General features: G+C 39.2%; 1 protein-coding gene across 13 annotated transcripts in view; it reads left to right on the top strand.

Moving 5' to 3' along the window:
* FBXL13 (F-box and leucine rich repeat protein 13) overlaps nucleotides 1–22,632 on the top strand; it is a 304,098-nt gene that overhangs the window by 25,050 nt on the left and 256,416 nt on the right. For 6 of the 13 annotated variants that reach the window (XR_008658536.2, XR_010121389.1, XR_008658537.2 and 3 more), the window contains exons 2-3: nucleotides 539–642; nucleotides 1,104–1,194. Coding sequence is in view for 1 of the 13 variants with exons in the window: in XM_055283477.2 (XP_055139452.1) it covers nucleotides 539–642; nucleotides 1,104–1,194 (195 nt within the window). In the remaining 12 variants the exon portion in view is untranslated. Of the gene's footprint in view, nucleotides 1–538; nucleotides 643–1,103; nucleotides 1,195–6,244; nucleotides 6,283–9,582; nucleotides 9,874–18,269; nucleotides 18,387–22,632 lie in introns of those variants that run through there. The other 7 variants (XR_008658544.2, XR_008658541.2, XR_008658539.2 and 4 more) reach the window with 6 other exon arrangements.

Genomic DNA, 22,632 nt, shown 5'->3' with positions numbered 1-22,632 from the left:
GCCCAAGTACCCATCAATCAATGATTGGATAAAGAAATTGTGAGATATATATATCACATCATATATACATATGATGCAACATGACTCAGCCATGAAAAGGAACTAATTAATGGCATTCACAGCAACCTGGATGGAACTGGAGACCATTATTCTAAGTGAAGTAACTCAGGAATGGAAAACCAAACATTGTATGTTCTCACTCATAAATGGGAGCTAAACTATGAGGATACAAAGACATAGAATGATACAATGGACTTTTGGGACTTGGGGGAAAGGGTGGGAGGGGGTTGAGGGATAAAAGACTACAAATTGGGTTCAGTGTACACTGCTGAGGTGATGGGTGCACCAAAATCTCACAAATCACCAGTCAAGAACTTACTCATGTAACCAAACATCACCTGTTCCCCAAAAACCTATGGAAATAAATAATTAAAAAACAAAAAAACCCAAAACAAATTGAACAATAAAAAGTTACCTGCTAGCTAGTAAAAACATGAAAATTCAGAAATTTTGATGCCATTTCCCTTTTTTTCCCCAGGCACTGTTATGTGGTATACTTGTTACATGTCCTGAGGATCCGCTGAGGTATTTAGAGGGAATGATCATGGTTATAATCAAAAGTGGTCTTCAGAATCTTCTTTGGTAAGTATTGTTTTGATTTGTGATAGAGAAATATTTTATTTTGAAGGAAAACTTTTATTGCACAGTAACAAAATAAGGTCTTGCCAATGAATGCTTCCGATCTCAAGATTGTTAAGGAATCCCTCCACAGTCTTTTCAGTTTCAAAGACACAAACCTGAATAATTTGCCCACTGGTTCTCAACATGAGAAATACGGTGTATTCTCATCAGTAACATGTTCATAGGGCCAGTTTACATCAAGCTGGGAAAGAGGAAAGGGAGGCATATCCTCCTTTGGGAGACACAGCAAAATCTTGCGAGAGTAGTTTGAAAAAGTCCTCCAGGTGATTCTGATCTGCTTCTCCTAAGGGGAAATGTGTTTTCCTTCTCCTCCCTTTCATTCCACCTACAAGAATCACTGATTTAATTATGGAACTAATTAATGAAATTAATTTTGACTGTATTTTATGATGTTATTAAAGGGATATGTGCATTGCTCCATCAATGAAACCAAACATTCGAAGATTGTCTGAAACTTACCTGGAACAACTTTTTGAATTGGATGATCAGCTGGTAATTATTAGTAATCAAGAATACGCAAATATATATTTTAAACTTTGATGGAATTTTCCAAGTAGATTTTATATTTATGGGAGGTATGAGGTCAGACTGTTTTTGGTGTTGGGGGCACCAAGAAAAGTGAAGGAATAGCCACACACATAGGCAGACGCATGCAAAGCCACATTCATAGTAACCGTCCCAAATTCCCAGAAAGTATTTACAAAGGCATTTGTTCCTTCTCTTTCTGATAAAATCTTTCCGTTAAGTTTTCCCCATTTCCTGTTTCTCCTCCTTCTCCTCTCATGCATCTTTATAAAGATAAAAATAGCATTATGGAAAGCTTTACACGAGGATGTTTTCTTTCCTTTCTAATCTGCTTCCTTCTGTGTTCCATTCCACCGCCCATTCTCTCTGCTGTCTGCCTTCTCAGATTAGGTTACAGGGAATCATGCTTGTAATGACATGACCAAAACATTATTGACATCCAACTTAAAAGCCAGATCTCATTGTTACTGAAAACCAGTGCCAGCAGCTAGTTTTGATCCTGTAAAGAGGGCAAGGAAGTAATTCAGGACATGAAGACTTTAAAACAAAGATTGTTTAAGAGAGGCTAACAGAGCAAAAGGCAAGTGAAGAGAGAAATACTAACACAAATTAGATATGTGTGGAACCATGTGTGATACCTCTCTTTTTTTTTTTTTTCAGACGGAGTCTTGCTCTGCTGCCCGGGCTGCAGTGCAATGGCGCGATCTTGGCTCACTGCAACCTCCGCCTCCCGGATTCAAACGATTCTCCTGTCTCAGCCTCCCGAGTAGCTGGGATTACAGATGCATGCTGCCACACCACTAAAATATAATTTTTTGTATTTTAGTAGAAACGGGGTTTCACCATGTTGCCCAGGCTGGTCTCGAACTCCTGACCTCAGGCAATCCACCTGCCTCAGCCTCAGATTACAGGTGTGAGCCACTGCGCTTGGCCCGTGCATGATACCTCTTGATTACGGGGCTGTTGTCTGGTAGGTCCAGGCAGGACTTGGAGTTGCTACTGAAGTTAGATGTTGAAAAGTGGAATCAAAGCCATGTTCAAGGTGGGAGCTGAGAGGCAAAAACAATTTGAGGCATCTGTTTAGAAGATTGGGTGGAGAGTAACACTGGATCCTAATCAGTGGTCTGCAACAGAGAAACAGAATTAGAGGGATGAGATGACTCTGAGGTACCAGTACACTGGGCAGAACCCATGTGTCCCATCCTACTTGATCTGCATCATGGTGTGTAGGTGTTTTTACTGTACTTTATTAACCACAGACTTTGATCTATGGAGTGCAGATATCTGGAAGTTACTGTGTTTTTGGAGCTGTTTGGGGACAACCTCAGGAGCTGAGGGAGAGGCCTAGGGGACAGGATTCTGGGTCATGTATGCCCACTCCTATACTCCAGAATAGTTTTGGTTTCAGTATGATTTTGCTTGAGAAAAGCTTGACAACCATTGCTAAAATATACTGAAGTTTTTGAAAACCACTGATTTAGCGTGGTAAACCCTATTGTCAATATTACGACAAAGACCTTATATAAAATCAGGCTGTGTCCAGTGTCCAGCTAGAAGCCCATAGGGAATCATTTAAAAACTGCAGAGAATTCTGGCTGGGTGCAGTGGTTGACGCCTGTAATTCCAGCAATTTGGGAGGCCGAGGCAGGTGGATCACCTGAGGTCAGTAGTTCGAGACCAGCCTGGCCAACATGGCGAAACCCTGTCTCTACTAAAAGTACAAAAATTAGCTGCGCATGGTGGTGGGCGCCTGTAATCCCAGCTACTCAGGAGGCTGAGGCAGGAGAATCACTTGAACCCAGGAGGTGGAGGTTGCAATGAGCCAAGATTGCACCACTGTGCTCCAGCCTGGGCTACAAGAGCAAGACTTCGTCTCAAAAAACAAAACAAAACAAAAAAAAAACCTGCAGAGAATTTCAAGAGACATCATAGCTACTTCAAACCTGAAGTTTTATTAGAAAAGGAATTGTCGACCGGGTGCGATGGCTCATGCCTGTAATCCCAGCACTTTGGGAGGCTGAGGTGGGTGGATCACCTGAGGTCAGGAGCTTGAGACCAGCCTGGCCAACATGGTGAAATCTTGTCTCTACCAAAAATGCAAAAATTAGCTGGGCGTGGTGACAGGTGCCTGTAATCCCAGCTACTCAGGAGGGTGAGCCAGGAGAATCACTTGAACCTGGGAGGTGGAGGTTGCAGTGAGCCGAGATCGTGTCACTGCACTCCAGCCTGAGTGACCAGAATGAAACTCCATCTCAAAAAAAAAAAGAAAAGAAAAGAAAAGAAAAAGAATTGTCAGAGATATTTCATGATGTTGAAAATGCAAAAGTTAAAATATTAGAAGCTGATCCAAACTTAGAGTTATGACAGTTTGCCAAGTCATAGAAAAGGTGCCCACTTCATACAATAAGTTGGAAATAATAGAAATGAGATATGAGTTTGCAAAAGCAATGACGAAAATATTTGATAAGGTTAGACATGAAAATGTGAATCTCCAAGTGTCCGAGGGTTGCTTGTTAGAGGGCTCGACCTAGGTTGGATCTACATTAATTTCTCCTCCACCCTCAGAGAAAAATGAATTTTTTTTTTTTACAAAGAAGCAAAACACTTTAATCCTCAATATTTTTGATATTTTAAACTATATACACTAAAGCCAGGCGCAGTGGCATGCACTTGTACTCCCATCTACTTAGGAGGCTGAGGTGGGAGAATTGCTTGAGGCCAGGAGTTTGAAACCAACCTGGGCAACATAGTGAGACCTCATCTCTTAAAAAAAAGTATACTAAATGAATATTGGTTTTACTTTTTTTCATATGCCTTTCCTGTGTGGTTTTCCATACCATTATAACTGGCAGTAAAATGATTTTTAATGTTTTAACAAAAAACTTCAAAGGTTATGAATAACTATAATTTTTCCCATTAATTATTGATTGCTTAATTGCAGGGGTTTTCAGTCTTACCCTACACAGTTCTGCACAGTGAGGACTGCCTGTATGTGCTGTTAAAGTGATCTAAATATGTCCTGAGAAGGACTCTGTACTTCTATATTTGAGTTCTTGTGGAAGAACTGCAACCTAGCTTAATAGGTAAACCTAACTAGGAGTATGTGCCTGTAACAATAGCTGAGACTTGGCCAATCCCAGCAGCCGTACTTTTTTTTTTTTTTTTTATACTTTAGGTTTTAGGGTACATGTGCACAATGTGCAGGTTTGTTACATATGTATCCATGTGCCATGTTGATTTCCTGCACCCATTAACTCGTCATTTAGCATTAGGTATATCTCCTAATGCTGTCCCTCCCCCCTCCCCGCACCCCACAACAGTCCCCGGAGTGTGATGTTCCCCTTCCTGTGTCCATGCGTTCTCATTGTTCAATTCCCACCTATGAGTGAGAACATGCGGTGTTTGGTTTTTTGTCCTTGCGATAGTTTGCTGAGAATGATGTTTTCCAGTTTCATCCATGTCCCTACACCAGCAGCCGTACTTTAACCATTCATACACTACTGAGCGTTCAAACTGTGTTCAACCAAGGAAAACATCAATCTGTAACCAGTCCAGCTGTTCTGTACCTTACTTCCAATTTCTGTACATCATTTCCCCTTTTTTGTCTATAAATCTTCCACCAGGTGGCTGCGCTGGAGTCTCTGTGAATCTGCTGTGATTCTAGGGGCTACCTAACTTGCAAATTGTTCATTGTTCAATTAAACTCCTTTAAATTTAATTTGGCTAAAGTTTTTCTTTTATCAGATGGAGTCAGAAATGGGATCTGAAGTAGAGCTTCTAGTGACCCCAGGAGCGCTGAGTGAACTGAACAAGCAAGGTATCTGCAGGACCCACTTGTGTTCACTAATCTCTCAGAGCAGCTGGGGATCGTGGGTAAGCTCTCTCTTGGATTTCAGAGCTCCATGGATTTGTGTTTTGAGCTCTCCAAGTTTCTTTGAGCAAATTTATGATCCAAACAGGGTTTGGAAGTCACGACAGAAACTGAGCTGGGTCCAGGAATGGATTTGATCTGGGAATTAATTGGCTTGGATCCAGTTAGCTCTTACACCTGACTGGTTCAGAAAGGAACTGATAGTAAGCAGTAATATTGCGGGGGCTTTAAAACTTGGCTTTTGAAAATTCACAGGGATTTTTATATTCTACCCCTTTGTTTCATTTTTCTTGCATGCTTAGGTAGGAAAAATCATTGGCTCAATTAATCAAGAAACCCTGAGAATCAAGCCAATATTTTAGGTAAAAATGAGATCCTTAATTTCTGGAAAACTAAGTTCCTTCCAGCTTATACATTAGGCCTGGGAGGCAGCATAGTCTTAGAGAAATGGCAAAATCTTACTAACGATAACTTACAGTGGAATGTTCCAAATGAACAACAATGCAATGAAGTGTGTTTAAAAATGAGGGCTCTCAGTAAAGTCTCTTTCAGTTAAGAACAGGTTTGGTGCTATGGGATGTTAACTGCTATTCTCTTTTGATTAATCTGTCTTGTACTTTTTGCTGATGGCTATAAGTGACAGTATTAGGCATGTACAGGACCATGGGACATGGGAAGCTTTTTCCTCCCCAAAAGGGGAAACTTGATAGCCGATGGGATTGCTGGAAAAGATCCCTTCACTACTGACAAGTGGCCGCCTGAACTTTTCAGTGTTATTGCAATGAGTGGATCTTGATCTGGCCTCCCCGAGCTCTTCACCTTCCCCACCTTGCCACAGGCAATACTTTTCTTTCTCTACCTTTCCTTTCCTATCTTTTCTGTTACTCAGAGCAACCATCTTGCCCAGAGACCATGTGTTGAAACTCCTAGTTGGAGGTTGGATTAAAGATGACAGGGGCCATCTGAAGGCAAATTTAAGCCTTACCAGTTTGATATTGGGTGCTAAGCAGAGTGGCTAATGTCTATGTTTTATCATATGTGTTTTGTTCTGGCCAAAACAAAAAAAGATAATTTTCCTTTATGATGCAGCTTGGCCCCCAGGGCGATGGTGTGGCAAGCTGGGACACTAGGGCTGCTCAGGGAAAGGGAAAGAGAACCCAGAAGCCTGTCATGCCAGTAAAAGGGTAAGAATTTCTTACCAGTCAGATTTCTGGCTTTTTTCCTCTTTTTCTTTGTGCAGAATGGTTAAATGAATGGTAAAAATTACTCTTATCTCCCATGTAAAGTTTTGATTCATACGAAAAAGAATTCTGAGGCTTGTCTTAAGTTGTAGTGAATCTGATGTGCTTTGTGTGTCTTTCTGTATTGTTCTGTCTTAAAGAGGGGTACCTTAGGATAAAATGTGTGCCCAAAACCTCATAAGCCTGTTGTTCAAGACGACCCAGCAAACTGGTCAGTTATGTGCTTAGGAGCTTGACCTTGTAGCCACGTGCCATGCTTTCTCTTTTCACAATGGTGGCCTGGGTTCAGAGTTCAATCCCTAGCTTAGGGGATAAGCCTTTCTGATTGATATTTGGGTGACCTTTGCCATTTTTTGATTCTCTTCCCCTCCACGAACTGTCTTGAATTTTCCTTTCTCAGAGCACCTGTGAGGTTACCTTGGGTAAAATTTAAAAGCCAGAAATATCAGCTCTTTGGCCTGGCTAGAGTCGGGTAATAAGAAATTTTAAAAGGACTTTATTAAAGAGTGCTATGGTTAAAAGTCCGCTTAATTGAAAGTGGATATTCAAGCTCTCAAAGCCTGGGACTCCTTGGGAAAAACACCAGAGACCCTTTCTTGGCCCTGTTCTTCCAAGGACTGTAGCCCAAAGCCAGTAATCTAATTAAGAAACTTAAAAACTGGCAAATGGAAAATCTTACAACTACTGTAGTAATCTTCTTTGGTTTGTCTGTGTAGTTATATGTGTGTTGTGTGTGTAATGTTTGTATAAAAGAACTCTTAATTGGTTTAAACAAAAATAAGTGCTTAAATATTTTGAAAGAAAAAACTGTAATGCCTTTTAGTTCATGTAACTTTGGTCATCTTTGGGAAATATAAACAGCTTTAAAGATTATTGATAAAATAAAGACATTTAGTCTAAATTATGTGGGTCAGATATTAGGTTTGCTTAATATTTTTAAGGCCATAAACTGCTTCGACCTTTGAAAATTGTTCAATTTATTTTGGAGACATTACATTCTAAATAAGGCCTGGGGATATGTGGAATTAGCCATGCCACCTAGCTATGAAAAGAAGGTTATAAAGAAAAGAGATTTTATATAAGAAAGGATCTTGTAGAGTAAATTCTTGTCCTAAAGTAAAAAGACTGGTTGTTTAAAAAGAGGGATGTTTAGGACAAGTCAGAAAGACCAAGCATGTTGTAGATGGTCTATGTAAGTCATGAAAAGATTCATAAAAGAAAATTTATGCACCAAAAGTGAAAGTTGCTAAGAATTACCATTATAACATGTGATTGAGACTACCGAAAAACTAGGTTTACACGCAAGGTGTGTGAGGAGAATGAAACATGTTTTTGGTAAGATATTATAAAAATGCATGGGAATGTAAATTTTTACCTAGTTTAATGGGTTAAAGGATTGTTTTAAATTAAATAGAATAAAGCTAAAGGTTTGAACAAGTTGTGGAAGGTTTGTAAAAATTAACTTTGTGAAAGAAATTCTATGTGTGAAAATATTGGCTAAATTTAAAGGTGTATTGTTCAGTTTTTCTGTAAATTGAACATCGAAGTAAAAGCACAACATGGTTTTCTTAAAACACTAATCTGCTCTTTAATAAAAATTGGTAAAGGGTTATAAAATGTTTATGAAAATCTCACCTTATGGTCAAACTGATTAAGATTAGATAGATTTGTCTGTGAGGTTTTATTAAAAATTGGGGTTGACATTAATAGTCCACTAATGCAAGGGTGAAATTTGGCTTTCTCTCTTGAACAAGATTTTCAAGTAATATTAAAAGGTAATGAAAGATTTTTGTTTTGTTTGCCTTTTAAATACACTATCAAAAAAAAAAAAGAAAGGAAAGACAAAAGGCAGATTGTTTGGAAAGCTAAGTCTTCCGTCTATCAATGAGTAAAGGTTTTTGCCTTTAAAAAATTTTCGAGTCATCATTTTGGCTAAATGAGTGACTTACAGTGACCTGGAATTCTAGTCATAACATCAAAACTTTATGTATATATGTGTGTGTGTGTATTTATATTTATATTATATATATTTACATTTAATAGGCTTCCCAAAATTAAATTTCAGCTTTAAAATGGTCTTTTCTGACCTCTAACTTTGGAATGCTACAGAGGGCCCCTGAAGCATCCAAAAGAGAGGTAAACAGAATTATTTAACATGTTAAGTTACATGGGAAGCATTGTCAAAATAAAAATAATGTTTAATCTTCAGGTTATGTTTTAGGGAATGATATTAATGTATGTTCTAAAATTGTATGGGGCCAGGCACAGTAGCTCATTCCTATAATCCCAACACTTTGGGAGACCGAGGAAGGCAGATCACCTGAGGCTAGGAGTTTGAGACCAGCCTGTCCAACATGGTGAAACCCCATCTCTACTAAAGGTACAAAAAGTTAGACAGGAATGGTGGTGGGTGCCTGTAATCCCAGCTACTTGGGAGGCTGAAGCGGAAGAATCACTTGAACCCAGGAGGTGGAGGTTGCAGTGAGGCAAGGTCATGCCTCTGCACTCCAGCCTGGGTGACAGAGCAAGATTGCATCTCAAAAACAAAAACAAAAATGTATAGGATTTATAAAATTCTAATATGTCTGAGTATATACTATCAACCATAATTATAGTTATTATGTTGTTGTTGTATATCACAGAAATAACCAAACTTCCTTGTATAGAACTGCTAACCCAAGTAAAACAAAAAATTAATTAAATACCAAGAAAATACTTTGCCAAGATTTTCATGTTAAACCAGCCAATACTGAAATTGATTAGATTCACAATTTTAATTCCATAGTCTAAGTCTGATTACCTATGATAACCATTAGTTATCAGTGCTATGAATTTAAATTGGAGAAACAACTGGTATTCAAGAGGACATGAGTCCAATATTAAGCATAGACTCATGGAAGACCAGGAAGGCTATCTTGTCCTTCCTGAGCCCTTAAAGCTTTTGTTATTAAAGGCTCTGCATTCCATGACTCATCATGGAAAAGATAAAATCATCCAAATTGAATGTAATTGATATAATGACTTATATATTTCAAAAATAGTTTAAAACCAATGTTTGGTTCCATATTCCTGGGAAGACAATCAAACCTTCAGGTACATTTGGCTATCAGGTACATTTGGCTATCCGATGGGTCATTTAAACATTTATAAAGGGAGATAATTCAACTGTCATTTTTAATGCATGTTTTATGCTACAGTGATTATTATGCCACAGTATATTTTCACCAGGTAAAGAAAGTTTTTATGGTTCACTGAGGATAATCAACTGCTTCACGGTCTAGAACCTGAAGACTGGATCTTTTGAGAACATCAGAGAAAGACTGTGCTTGCCATCCACACTGCAACAAAACTTTGGAACCTTGTACTTTGAGTTCATAATCTCACAACTGAGAAGGGTCCTTCCACACTCTTGGAACTGTACACCAATTGGAACCCTTAAGGTAAAACTAACCAGGAAAGTTTCTCCCCAGAAGAAGATGGCATCCTTGATGTAAACAGCTTTTCCTGAGATCACGGATCAAGACACCTACTATTGTGAGACTCTTATCTTTGAATGTTTTTTCCTTATTTATGCCTCTATAGCCAATAGAAATGATGAGGGGGTCTATTTTGTGCACTTATAGGGTGTACTTTTATTTGTGAAGGATTTTGCACCAGCCTTATACATGAATAACTTTATACTTTGATGGATAAAAGATGAAGGCCCAATGTAGGTGAGAAACTTTAATGGTATATATGTCGCCTCATAATTAGTCAAAACTCCTCTTTGCTCACTTTGGATGGAGCCAAGATGGCCGAACAGGAAAAGCTCCGGTCTACAGCTCCCAGCCTAAGCAACACAGAAGACGGGTGATTTCTGCATTTCCGTTTGAGGTACCGGTTTCATCTCACTAGGGAGTGCCAAACAGTGGGTGCAGGACAGTCGGTGAAGCGCGCTGTGCACGAGCCGAAGCAGGGCGAGGCATTGCCTCACTCGGGAAGTGCAAGGGGTCAGGGAGTTCCCTTTCCTAGTCAAAGAAAGGGGTAACAGATGGCACCTGGAAAATCGGGTCACTCCCACCCTAATACTGCGCTTTTCCAACGGGCCTGGAAAAACAGCACACTAGGAGATTGTGTCCCGCACCTGGCTCGGAGGGTCCGATGCCCACGGAGTCTCGCTAATTGCTAGCACAGCAGTCTGAGATCAAACTGCAAGGCAGCAGCGAGGCGGGGGGAGGGGTGCCCGCCATTGCCCAGGCTTGCTTAGGTAAACAAAGCAGCCAGGAAGCTTGAACTGGGTGGAGCCCACCACAGCTCAAGGAGGCCTGCCTGCCTCTGTAGGCTCCACCTCTGGGGGCGGGGCACAGACAAACAAATATTCAGCAGGAACTTCTGCAGACTTAATTGTCCCTGTCTGACTGACAGCTTTGAGGAGAGTAGTGGTTCTCCCAGCACCCAGCTGGAGATCTGAGAATGGACAGACTGCCTCCTAAAGTGGGTCCCTCACCCCCGACCAGCCTAACTGGGAGGCACCCCCCATTAGGGACAGACTGACATCTCACTCGGCTGGGTACTCCTCTGAGACAAAACTTCCAGAGGAACTATCAGACAGCTGAACTTGTGATCTCACAAAAATCCACTGTTCTGCAGCCACCGCTGCTGACACCCAGCCAAACAGGTCTGGAGTGGACCTCTAGTAAACTCCAACAGACCTGCAGCTGAGGGTCCTGTCTGGTAGAAGGAAAACTAACAAACAGAAAGGACATCCACACCAAAAACCCATCTGTACATCACCATCATCAAAGACCAAAAGTAGATAAAACCACAAAGATGGGGAAAAAACAGAGCAGAAAAACTGGAAACTCTAAAAAGCAGAGCACCTCTCCTCTTCCAAAGGAACGCAGTTCCTCACCAGCAACGGAACAAAGCTGGACGGAGGAGGACTTTGATGAGTTGAGAGAAGAAGGCTTCAGACGATCAAACTACTCCAAGCTATGGGAGGAAATTCAAAACAATAGCAAAGAAGTTAAAAACTTTGAAAAAAAATTAGACGAATGGATAACTAGAATAACCAATGGAGAGAAGGGCTTAAAGGAGCTGATGGAGCTGAAAGCCAAGTTTCGAGAACTACGCGAAGATTGCAGAAGCCTCAGTAGCAGATGCGATCAACTGGAAGAAAGGGTATCGCTGATGGAAGATGAAATGAATGAAATGAAGCGAGAAGGGAAGTTTAGAGAAAAAAGAATAAAAAGAAATGAACAAAGCCTCCAAGAAATTTGGGACTATGTGAAAAGACCAAACGTACGTCTGATTGGTGTACCTGAAAATGACGGGGAAAATGGAACCAAGTTGGAAAACACTCTGCAAGATATTATCCAGGAGAACTTCCCCAATCTAGCAAGGCAGGCCAACATTCAGATTCAGGAAATACAGACACCACCACAAAGATACTCCTTGAGAAGAGCAACTCCAAGACACATAATTGTCAGATTCACCAAAGTTGAAATGAAGGAAAAAATGTTAAGGGCAGCCAGAGAGAAAGGTCGGGTTACCCACAAAGGGAAGCCCATCAGACTAACAGCTGATCTCTTGGCAGAAACTCTACAAGCCAGAAGAGAGTGGGGGCCAATATTCAACATTCTTAAAGAAAATAATTTTCAACCCAGAATTTCATATCCAGCCAAACTAAGCTTCATAAGTGAAGGAGAAATAAAATCCTTTACAGACAAGCAAACGCTGAGTGATTTTGTCACCACCAGGCCTGCCCTAAAAGAGCTCCTGAAGGAAGCACTAAACATGGAAAGGAACAACCGGTACCAGCCCCTGCAAAAACATGCCAAATTGTAAAGACCATCGAAGCTAGGAAGAAACTGCATCAACTAACGAGCAAAATAACCAACAAACGTCATAATGACAGGATCAGATTCACACATAACAATATTAACTTTAAATGTAAATGGGCTAAATGCTCCAATTAAAAGACACAGACTGGCAAACTGGATAAGGAGTCAGGACCCATCAGTGTGCTGTATTCAGGAAACACATCTCACCTGCAGAGACACACATAGACTCAAAATAAAGGGATGGAGGAAGATCTATCAAGCAAATGGAAAACAAAAAAAGGCAGGGGTTGCAATCCTAGTCTCTGATAAAATAGACTTTAAACCAACAAAGATCAAAAGAGACAAAGAAGGCCATTACATAATGGTAAAGGGATCAATTCAACAAGAAGAGCTAACTATCCTAAATATATATGCACCCAACACAGGAGCACCCAGATTCATAAAGCAAGTCCTGAGTGACCTACAAAGGGACTTAGACTCCCACACAATAATAATGGGAGATTTTAACACCCCACTGTCAGAATTAGACAGATCAACGAGACAGAAAGTTAACAAGGATATCCAGGAATTGAACTCAGCTCTGCACAAAGTGGACCTAGTAGACATCTACAGAACTCTCCACCCCAAGTCAACAGAATATACATTTTTTTCAGCACCACACCACACCTATTCCAAAATTGACCACATAGTTGAAAGTAAAGCTCTCCTCAGCAAATGTAAAAGAACAGAAATTATAACAAACTGTCTCTCAAACCACAGTGCAATCAAACTAGAACTCAGGATTAAGAAACTCACTCAAAACCGCTCAACTACATGGAAACTGAACAACCTGCTCCTGAACGACTATTGGGTACATAATGAAATGAAGGCAGAAATAAAGATGTTCTTTGAAACCAACGAGAACAAAGACACCACATACCAGAATCTCTGGGACACATTCAAAGCAGTGTGTAGAGGGAAATTTATAGCACTAAATGCCCACAAGAGAAAGCAGGAAAGATCCAAAATTGACACCCTAACATCACAATTAAAAGAACTAGAAAAGCAAGAGCAAACACATTCAAAAGCTAGCAGAAGGCTAGAAATAACTAAAATCAGAGCAGAACTGAAGAAAATAGAGACACAAAAAACCCTTCAAAAAATTAATGAATCCAGGAGCTGGTTTTTTGAAAAGATCAACAAAATTGATAGACCGCTAGCAAGACTAATAAAGGAGAAAAGAGAGAAGAATCAAATAGATACAATAAAAAATGAAAAAGGGGATACCACCACCGATCCCACAGAAATACAATCTACCATCAGAGAATACTACAAACACCTCTACGCAAATAAACTAGAAAATCTAGAAGAAATGGATAAATTCCTCGACAAATACACCCTCCCAAGACTAAACCAGGAAGAAGCTGAATCTCTGAATAGACCGATAACAGGTTCTGAAATTGTGGCAATAATCAATAGCTTACCAACCAAAAAGAGTCCAGGACCTGATGAATTCACAGCCAAATTCTACCAGAGGTACAAGGAGGAAATGATACCATTCCTTCTGAAACTATTCCAATCGATAGAAAAAGAGGGAATCCTCCCTAACACATTTTATGAGGCCAACATCGTCCTGATACCAAAACCTGGCAGAGACATAACCAAAAAAGAGAATTTCAGACCAATATCCTTGATGAACATTGATACAAAAATCCTCAATAAAATACTGGCAAACCGAATCCAGCAGCACATCAAAAAGCTTATCCACCATGATCAAGTGGGCTTCATCCCTGGGATGCAAGGCTGGTTCAACATATGCAAATCAATAAATGTAATCCAGCATATAAACAGAACCAAAGACAAAAACCACATGATTATCTCAATAGATGCAGAAAAGGCCTTTGACAAAATTCAACAACACTTCATGCTAAAAACTCTCAATAAATTAGGTATTGATGGGACGTATCTCAAAATAATAAGAGCTATCTACAACAAACCCACAGCCAATATCATACTGAATGGGCAAAAACTGGAAGCATTCCCTTTGAAAACTGGCACAAGACAGGGATGCCCTCTCTCAGCACTCCTATTCAACATAGTGCTGGAAGTTCTGGCCAGAGCAATCAGGCAGGAGAAGGAAATAAAGGGTATTCAATTAGGAAAAGAGGAAGTCAAATTGTCCCTGTTTGCAGATGACATGATTGTATATCTAGAAAACCCCATCGTCTCAGCCCAAAATCTCCTTAAGCTGATTAGCAACTTCAGCAAAGTCTCAGGATACAAAATCAATGTACAAAAATCACAAGCATTCTTGTACACCAATAACAGACAAACAGAGAGCCAAATCATGAGTGAACTCCCATTCACAATTGCTTCAAAGAGAATAAAATACCTAGGAATCCAACTTGCAAGAGGTGTGAAGGACCTCTTGAAGGAGAGCTACAAACCACTGCTCAATGAAATAAAAGAGGATACAAACAAATGGAAGAACATTCCATGCTCATGGATAGGAAGAATCAATATCGTGAAAATGGCCATACTGCCCAAGGTAATTTATAGATTCAATGCCATCCCCATCAAGCTACCACTGACTTTCTTCACAGAATTGGGAAAAACTACTTTAAAGTTCATATGGAACCAAAAAAGAGCCCGCATCGCCAAGTCAATCCTAAGCCAAAAGAACAAAGCTGGAGGCATCACGCTACCTGACTTTAAACTCTACTACAAGGCTACAGTAACCAAAACAGCATGGTACTGGTACCACAACAGAGACATACATCAATGGAACAGAACAGAGTCCTCAGAAATGATGCCGCATATGTACAACTATCTGATCTTTGACAAACCTGACAAAAACAAGCAATGGGGAAAGGATTCCCTATTTAATAAATGGTGCTGGGAAAACTGGCTAGCCATATGTAGAAAGCTGCAACTGGATCCCTTCCTTACACCTTATACAAAAATTAATTCAAGATGGATTAAAGACTTAAATGTTAGACCTAAAACCATTAAAATCCTACAAGAAAACCTAGGCAGTACCATTCAGGACATAGGTATGGGCAAGGACTTCATGTCTAAAACACCAAAAGCAATGGCAACAAAAGCCAAAATTGACAAATGGGATCTAATTAAACTAAAGAGCCTCTGCACAGCAAAAGAAACTACCATCAGAGTGAACAGGCAACCTACAGAATGGGAGAAAATTTTTGCAACCTACTCATCTGACAAAGGGCTAATATCCAGAATCTACAATGAACTCAAACAAATTTACAAGAAAAAGCAAACAACCCCTTCAAAAAGTGGGTGAAGGATATGAACAGACGCTTCTCAAAAGAAGACATTTATACAGCCAAAAAACACGTGAAAAAATGCTCATCATCACTGGCCATCAGAGAAATGCAAATCAAAACCACAGTGAGATCCCATCTCACACCAGTTAGAATGGCCATCATTAAAAAGTCAGGAAACTACAGGTGCTGGAGAGGATGTGGAGAAATAAGAATACTTTTACACTGTTGGTGGGACTATAAACTAGTTCAACCATTGTGGAAGTCAGTGTGGCGATTCCTCAGGGATCTAGAACTAGAAATACCATTTGACCCAGCCGTCCCATTACTGGATATATACCCACAGGACTATAAATAATGCTGCTATAAAGACACATGCACACATATGTTTATTGCAGCACTATTCACAATAGCAAAGAGTTGGAACCAACCCAAATGTCCAACAACGATAGACTGGATTAAGAAAATGTGGCACATATACACCATGGAATACTATGCAGCCATAAAAAATGATGAGTTCATGTCCTTTGTAGGGATGTGGATGAAACTGGAAGGCATCGTTCTCAGTAAACTGTCGCAGGGACAAGGGACCAGGCACCGCATGTTCTCACTCGTAGGTGGGAATTGAACAGTGAGAACTCATGGACACAGGAAGGGGAACATCACACTCCGGGGACTGTTGTGGGGTGGGGGGAGGGGGGAGGGACGGCATTGGGAGATGTGCCTAGTGCTAGGTGACGAGTTAATGGGTACAGCAAAACAACATGGTGCATGGATACATATGTGGGAAGCCTGCACATTGTGCACATGTACCCTAAAACCTAAAGTATAATAGTAATAAAAAAATTATAAAAAAAAAATTTTTGCTCACTTCAAAATGCTTTCTAGGGATAGCCCTGCATATGTTTCTAAGACAAAATAGTAGTCCAAATCTATTTTAAAAGATGAACATAAACAACAGAAGCACTTTACTCAATGGAGGCCCATTTCATCAGGACAGAATTCTGTGCTCCATTATGTAGGTTTGATTTAGTGGGAAAGCAAACGTTATCTTCAGAGTTAAAATGATTAAAGCCATAGCATCTTTGGAAGACACAGACCTGTTCAGTTTTAATAACAGGGACGAACACTTTCGTTATTTTTTGCCTCAAAAAATTTAATTGGTAAGTATATTCAAGAAGCATTGTAATCTAATGGTTTATTTGAGGTTTCAGAATATAAGATATCATTATCTGCAGCTCTGAAATATTTGTATTTTTTCCTCAGAGTCTAAACTGCTCAGTAAATGTTCTGGTACCTTTGATTAGTCCAAAAGTTAAGTCCATGTTTAAATAAATTTCATACACTTCTAACAAAGATTGATGCTGCCTGAACACTTTCAGGCCCATTGCTTACTACACTCATTTATGCATTACCAGCACCTAGAACAATGTCTGTTCAAAGTACATGCTCAATAAGTATTTGGAATATTTCTGAGAAATTTAAAATTTTTTTGTCATACTTTGGGTTCTGGGATACATGTGCACAATGTGCAGGTTTGTTGCATATGTATACATGTGCCATCATGGTGTGCTGCACCCATTGGCTGGTCATTTACATTGGGTATATCTCCTGGTGCTGTCCCTCCCTCCTCCCCCCACCCCACCACAGGCCCCGGTGTGTGATGTTCCCCTTCCTCTGTCCAGGTGTTCTCGTTGTTCAGTTCCCACCTGTGGGTGAGAGCATGTGGTGTTTGGTTTTTTGTCCTTGCGATAGTTTGCTGAGAATGATGGTTTCTATAAATGTTATGGTATAATAAAAATATGCCCTAAAGCATAATTTTCTATCTAATTTATCAAAATAGATTTTATTCAAAAATGTAATAGAATCTTAAAGGACTTTGATAGATAATTGGCAATATTTGTTATTCATCATGTAGCCTTTAAAGAATAAGTTAAACACAAAAGAAAGGTCATACTATAATTTCCTAAAGTTGAAGTTCCATAATAATAATATTCTATTTGCCCACAAGATACATGGCCTGATTAAGGCTTCTGATGTACCCCCATTCAAGTTGCTAATTTAGCCTGATACTGATAGTATTTAACGAACTTTATCGAAAAGTTTGTGAGAAAGTAACTTGGCTTTATTTCTGTAAGAAATCTTGGTCTTCAATTTCTTTTGTAGTAAAGGTGTGCTCTACAGCCGTTGGCATATGATTATATGAAAATGAGTTTATAAGAATGCATATTGCATGCATTCATGCATGGATGAATGAATGACATCTGGACGTATAATAAGTATATAATAAAGATGTCGATATAGTTTGTAAAAAAAAAAAACAAACAAAAACAAACAAAAAAATCTCCTCTTAACCCACATCATTGGTTAAATAGAACATTGCCAGGAGGCCTTCATTCTTCTAGAAGGACATCATTTGTTAGGTCCTTTTTCCATGGTTTAGAATAAAAGAGGCAATAATTAGAAATGTATCCCTCATGATAGGCTGTATAGCAGATTATAATGTAAAGCCTGTTGTTACACAACAGACTTTAAATTCTCTTGTGAAAGTTATGCTAAATAATATAATTGGCTAAACAGAAAAGTACCTGTGCAGCTTCTGACACTTGTGGCCTATGGAGAAATACATCAAATGTAGATTATACAAATTCGGTTGTAGATGATTAATGAAAAGACCACTTAAAGCAAGTAGATTCTTTATCCAGCTCATTCTGTAATCTATTTAATTTTAGGTGGTTTGGTTTATGGGTACCCTGGGTAAGGAGCAGGCTCTAAACTCTTGGTATTCTCCTCCTGAGAGTCATAATTAATAGTCTCCCTGGTGCACTGTATTCTCTTGAAGGTTTTAAATCTTGCATGCAGCCACCTCTAGAATGTCAAATGGTCTCTCTTCAAATGGAAAGACAAGAGCTGAAAGAAATGTGCGACCATGAGGACACTATAACCTATGAATGACGTGGTGAGACTGGAAACCCACAATGATGGTAACTGAGAGTGGCATTAAGGCCCTAAGTTTTGGTCACACTTTCACCTAAGTGAGAACCTGACCAAAAACGGGGAATCTTTTTTAAACAAAGTTGTGGGAGGTCATTGTTTTGGACTGAGCTCATTCACTAGGCCCCAACAGGCCAAACCAAACTGAAATGGGGTCACTTATGCTAAATGTGACATAATCACACTAAGACTTTACGGAAACACATAGATCCTAGAACAGACCAGGTTTTGTTTTTCTCCTGTAAATAGGACATTCCAGTATAAAGAGGTAACCATGAAGGGTCCCTCTACTCATACTTGTTTTTACCTTTGCAAAACTCAATGTTCTACTGTTTCCCAGTGTGTTTCAAGACCAAATAAGTACTTTTACAATGGTGATAGTGACATTGATAATTAAAGTTTTGGTCAATCTCTGAAAATTGAGAAAATGACCAACAGGGGGGAGTTGTTAAAGTGAACTAAATGTGGCCTGAGAAGGATTCCCTGCTTCTATATTTGAGTCTTTGTGGATGAACTGCAACCTAGCTTAATAGATAGACAAGATTGAAAACCTAACTAGGAGTATGCACCTGTATCAATAGCTGAGTCTTGGCCAATCCCAGCAGCCATACTTCAACCATTCATACACTGCTGAGTGTTCAAACTGTGTTCAAATAAGGCAAACACCAGTCTGTAACCAGTCCAGCTGTTCTGTACCTCACTTCCGATTTCTGCACGTCATTTCCCTTTTTGTGTCTATTAATCTTCTTCCACCACATGGCTGCGCTGGAGTCTCTCTGAATCTGCTATGATTCTGGGGGCTACCCAATTCATGAATTATTCATTGCTCAATTAAATTCCTTTACATTTAATTCGGCTGAAGTTTTTCTTTTATCAGTGCCTATTTATAAAGGATAAATACGTCTCTACTTAAAGACAAGTGAATACAGGAAACTGTGAGTAAGCCAAATAGTAAAGAAAAAGTAGGAACTGCTCTCATAACAGTAGAAGGAAAGACAGTTTCATTGTTTCAAGCATTCCAAGATGAAAGAATCAACCATTGTAAGGAGGAAATGAACTTCACAGACTTGGTTCTCATTTCTTAGGAAATGCAATCTCCAGATGGGCCTTCTAACTACAAGAGAAAGCATATATAAAATTTTAAAAATCTTTTTATTATGGAAACACTTTAATATAACACAAAAGTAGAAGGAATACCATAATGATCACTCATCATCTAACTTGAACAATAATCAGCATTTTGCCAATCTTGTTAATTTATTCTCTCTTCCTCCATTTTTGCTGGAGTATTAGAAAGCAAATCCCAGAAATTATACTGTAGTGTGCATCTGTAATAGGAAATTATATTTTTAGAGAATAGAAACACAGTGCCACTGTCTTATGAATAAATAACAATAATCCTGAATGTCATCTAGTCCTGATTATATTCAGATGCATATTCTATATTTTAGTATCCCAGATTGTCTCAAAATGTCTTTTTACATGTGTCTCTGTTCAAATCAGAATCCATACAGAGTCTACATACTGCACTTGGTTGTTATTTATCTAACATCTGTTGTAATGGACAGGAATTCTCCTTGTCTTATTTTTTCTGCATGCGACTTATTTATTGAAGGAAATGGGTAATTTGTCTTGTAAAATGTCTCACGTTCTCAATGCTTCTGCTAGTGTCATTTTACTTACTCTGTTTCCTGTATTTCCTGCAAGCTGGTGGTTAAATCTAGATGCTTGATTTCATTCAGGTTCCCCGCTACCAACTTTTTTTGTGGACAATAATATTGCATAGAGGTGTTGTGTTTTTCCTAGTGCATCACATCTGGAGGCACACATGATCTGGTTGACCCACTTTTAATGAATCTTGACTCCTAGAGATCTTAATATCATTCCGTATTAGTTGTATCCTACAATGTGCATATTGTAGGCCTTTTCTGCATCTATTCAGATAATCATGTGGTTTTTGTCATTGGTTCTGTTTATGTGATGGATTATGTTTATTGATTTGCATATGTTGAACCAGGCTTGCATCCCAGGGATGAAGCCAACTTGATCGTGGTGGATAAGCTTTTTGATGTGCTGCTGGATTCAGTTTTCCAGTATTTTATTGAGGATTTTCACATTGATGTTCATCAGGGATATTGGCCTAAAATTCTCTTTTTTTGTTTTTTCTCTATCAGGCTTTGTATCAGGATGATGCTAGCCTCATAAAAAGAGTTAGGGAGGATTTCCTCTTTTTCTATTGATTGAAATAGTTTCAGAAGGAATGGTACCAGCTTGTGTTTGTACTTCTGGTAGAATTCGGCTGTGAATCTGTCTGGTCCTGATCTTTTTTTGGTTGGTAGGCTATTATTGCTTCAGTTTCAGAACCTGTTTTTGGTCTGTTCAGAGATTCAACTTCTTCCTGGTTTAGTCTTGGGAGGGTGTATGTGTCCAGGAATATATCCATTTCTTCTAGATTTTCTAGTTTATTTGCGTAGAGGTGTTTATGGTATTCTCTGATGGTAGTTTGTATTTCTGTGGGATCGGTGGTGATACCCCCTTTATCATTTTTTATTGTATCTATTTGATTCTTCTCTCTTTTCTTCCTTATTAGTCTTGCTAGCGGTCTATCAATTTTGTTGGTCTTTTCAAAAAACCAGCTCCTGGATTCATTGATTTTTTGAAGGGTTTTTTGTGACTGTCTCCTTCAATTCTGCTCTAATCTTAGTTATTTCTTGCCTTCTGCTAGCTTTTGAATGTGTTTGTTCTTGCTTCTCTAGTTCTTTTAATTGTGATGTTAGGGTGTTGATTTTAGATCTTTCCTGCTTTCTCTTGTGGGCATTTAGTGCTGTAAATTTCCCTCTACACACTGCTTTAAATGTGTCCCAGAGATTCTGGTACATTGTGTCTTTGTTCTCCTTGATTTCAAAGAACATGTTTATTTCTGCCTCAATTTCGTTATTTATTTAGCCAGGAGTCATTCCGGAGCAGGTTGTTCAGTTTCCATGTAGTTGTGCAGTTTTGAGTGAGTTTATTAATCCTGAGTTCTAGTTTGATTGCACTGTGGTCTGCGAGACAGTTTTTTGTGATTTCTGTTCTTTTACATTTGCTGAGGAGTGTTTTACCACCAATTATGTGGTCAATTTTAGAATAAGTGCGACATGATGCTGAGAAGAGTGTATATTCTGTTGATTTGGGGTGTGGAGTTCTTAGATGTCTATTAGGTCCACTTGGTCCAGAGCTGAGTTCAAGTCCTGGATATCCTTGTTAACCTTCTGTCTCGTTGATCTGTCTAATGTTGACAGTGGGGTGTTAAAATCTCCCATTATTATGGTGTAGGAGTATAAGTCTATTTGTAGGTCTCTAAGGACTTGCTTTATGAATCTGGGTGCTCCTATATTGGGTGCATATATATTTAGGATAGTTAGCTCTTCTTGGTGAATTGATCCCTTTACCAATATGTAGTGGCTTTCTTTGCCTCTTTTTGATCTCTGTTGGTTTAAAGTCTGTTTTATCAGAGACTAGGATTGCAACCCCTGCTTTTTTTTTGCTTTCCATTTGCTTGGTAAGTATTCCTCCATCCCTTTATTTTGAGCCTATGTGCATCTTTGCACATGAGATGGGTCTCCTGAATACAACACACTGATGGATCTTGACTCTTTATCCAGTTTGCCAGTTTGTGTCTTTTAATTGGGGCATTTAGCCCATTTACATTTAAAGTTAATATTGTTATGTTTGAATTCGATCCTGTTATTATGATGTTAGCTGGTTATTTTGCCTGTTAATTGATGCAGTTTCTTCATAGCATCAATGGTCTTTACTATTTGGGATGTTTTTGCAGTGGCTGGTACTTGTTGTTCCTTTCCATGTTTAGTGCTTCTACCAGGAGCTCTTGTAATGCAGGCCTGGTGGTGACAGAGTCTCTCAGCATTTACTTGTCTGTAAAGGATTTTATTTCTCCTTCACTTATGAATCTTAGTTTGACTGGATATGAGATTCTGGGTTGAAAATTCTTTTCTTTAAGAATGTTGAATATTGGCCCCCACTCTCTTCTGGCTTGTAAGGTTTCTGCCAAGAGATCCGCTGTTATTCTGATGGGCTTCCCTTTGTGGGTAACCCGATCTTTCTGTCTGGCTGCGCTTAACATTTTTTCCCTCATTTCAACCTTGGTGAATCTGACAATTATGTGTCTTGGAGTTGCTCTTCTCAAGGAGTATCTTTGTGGTGGTGTCTGT

The sequence above is a fragment of the Symphalangus syndactylus genome, chromosome 6 (assembly GCF_028878055.3).
Source record: "Symphalangus syndactylus isolate Jambi chromosome 6, NHGRI_mSymSyn1-v2.1_pri, whole genome shotgun sequence".
Taxonomy (NCBI): domain Eukaryota; kingdom Metazoa; phylum Chordata; class Mammalia; order Primates; family Hylobatidae; genus Symphalangus; species Symphalangus syndactylus.
The sequence above is the reverse complement of the archived record's forward strand: the minus strand, read 5'-3'. Positions and strand labels throughout refer to the sequence as shown.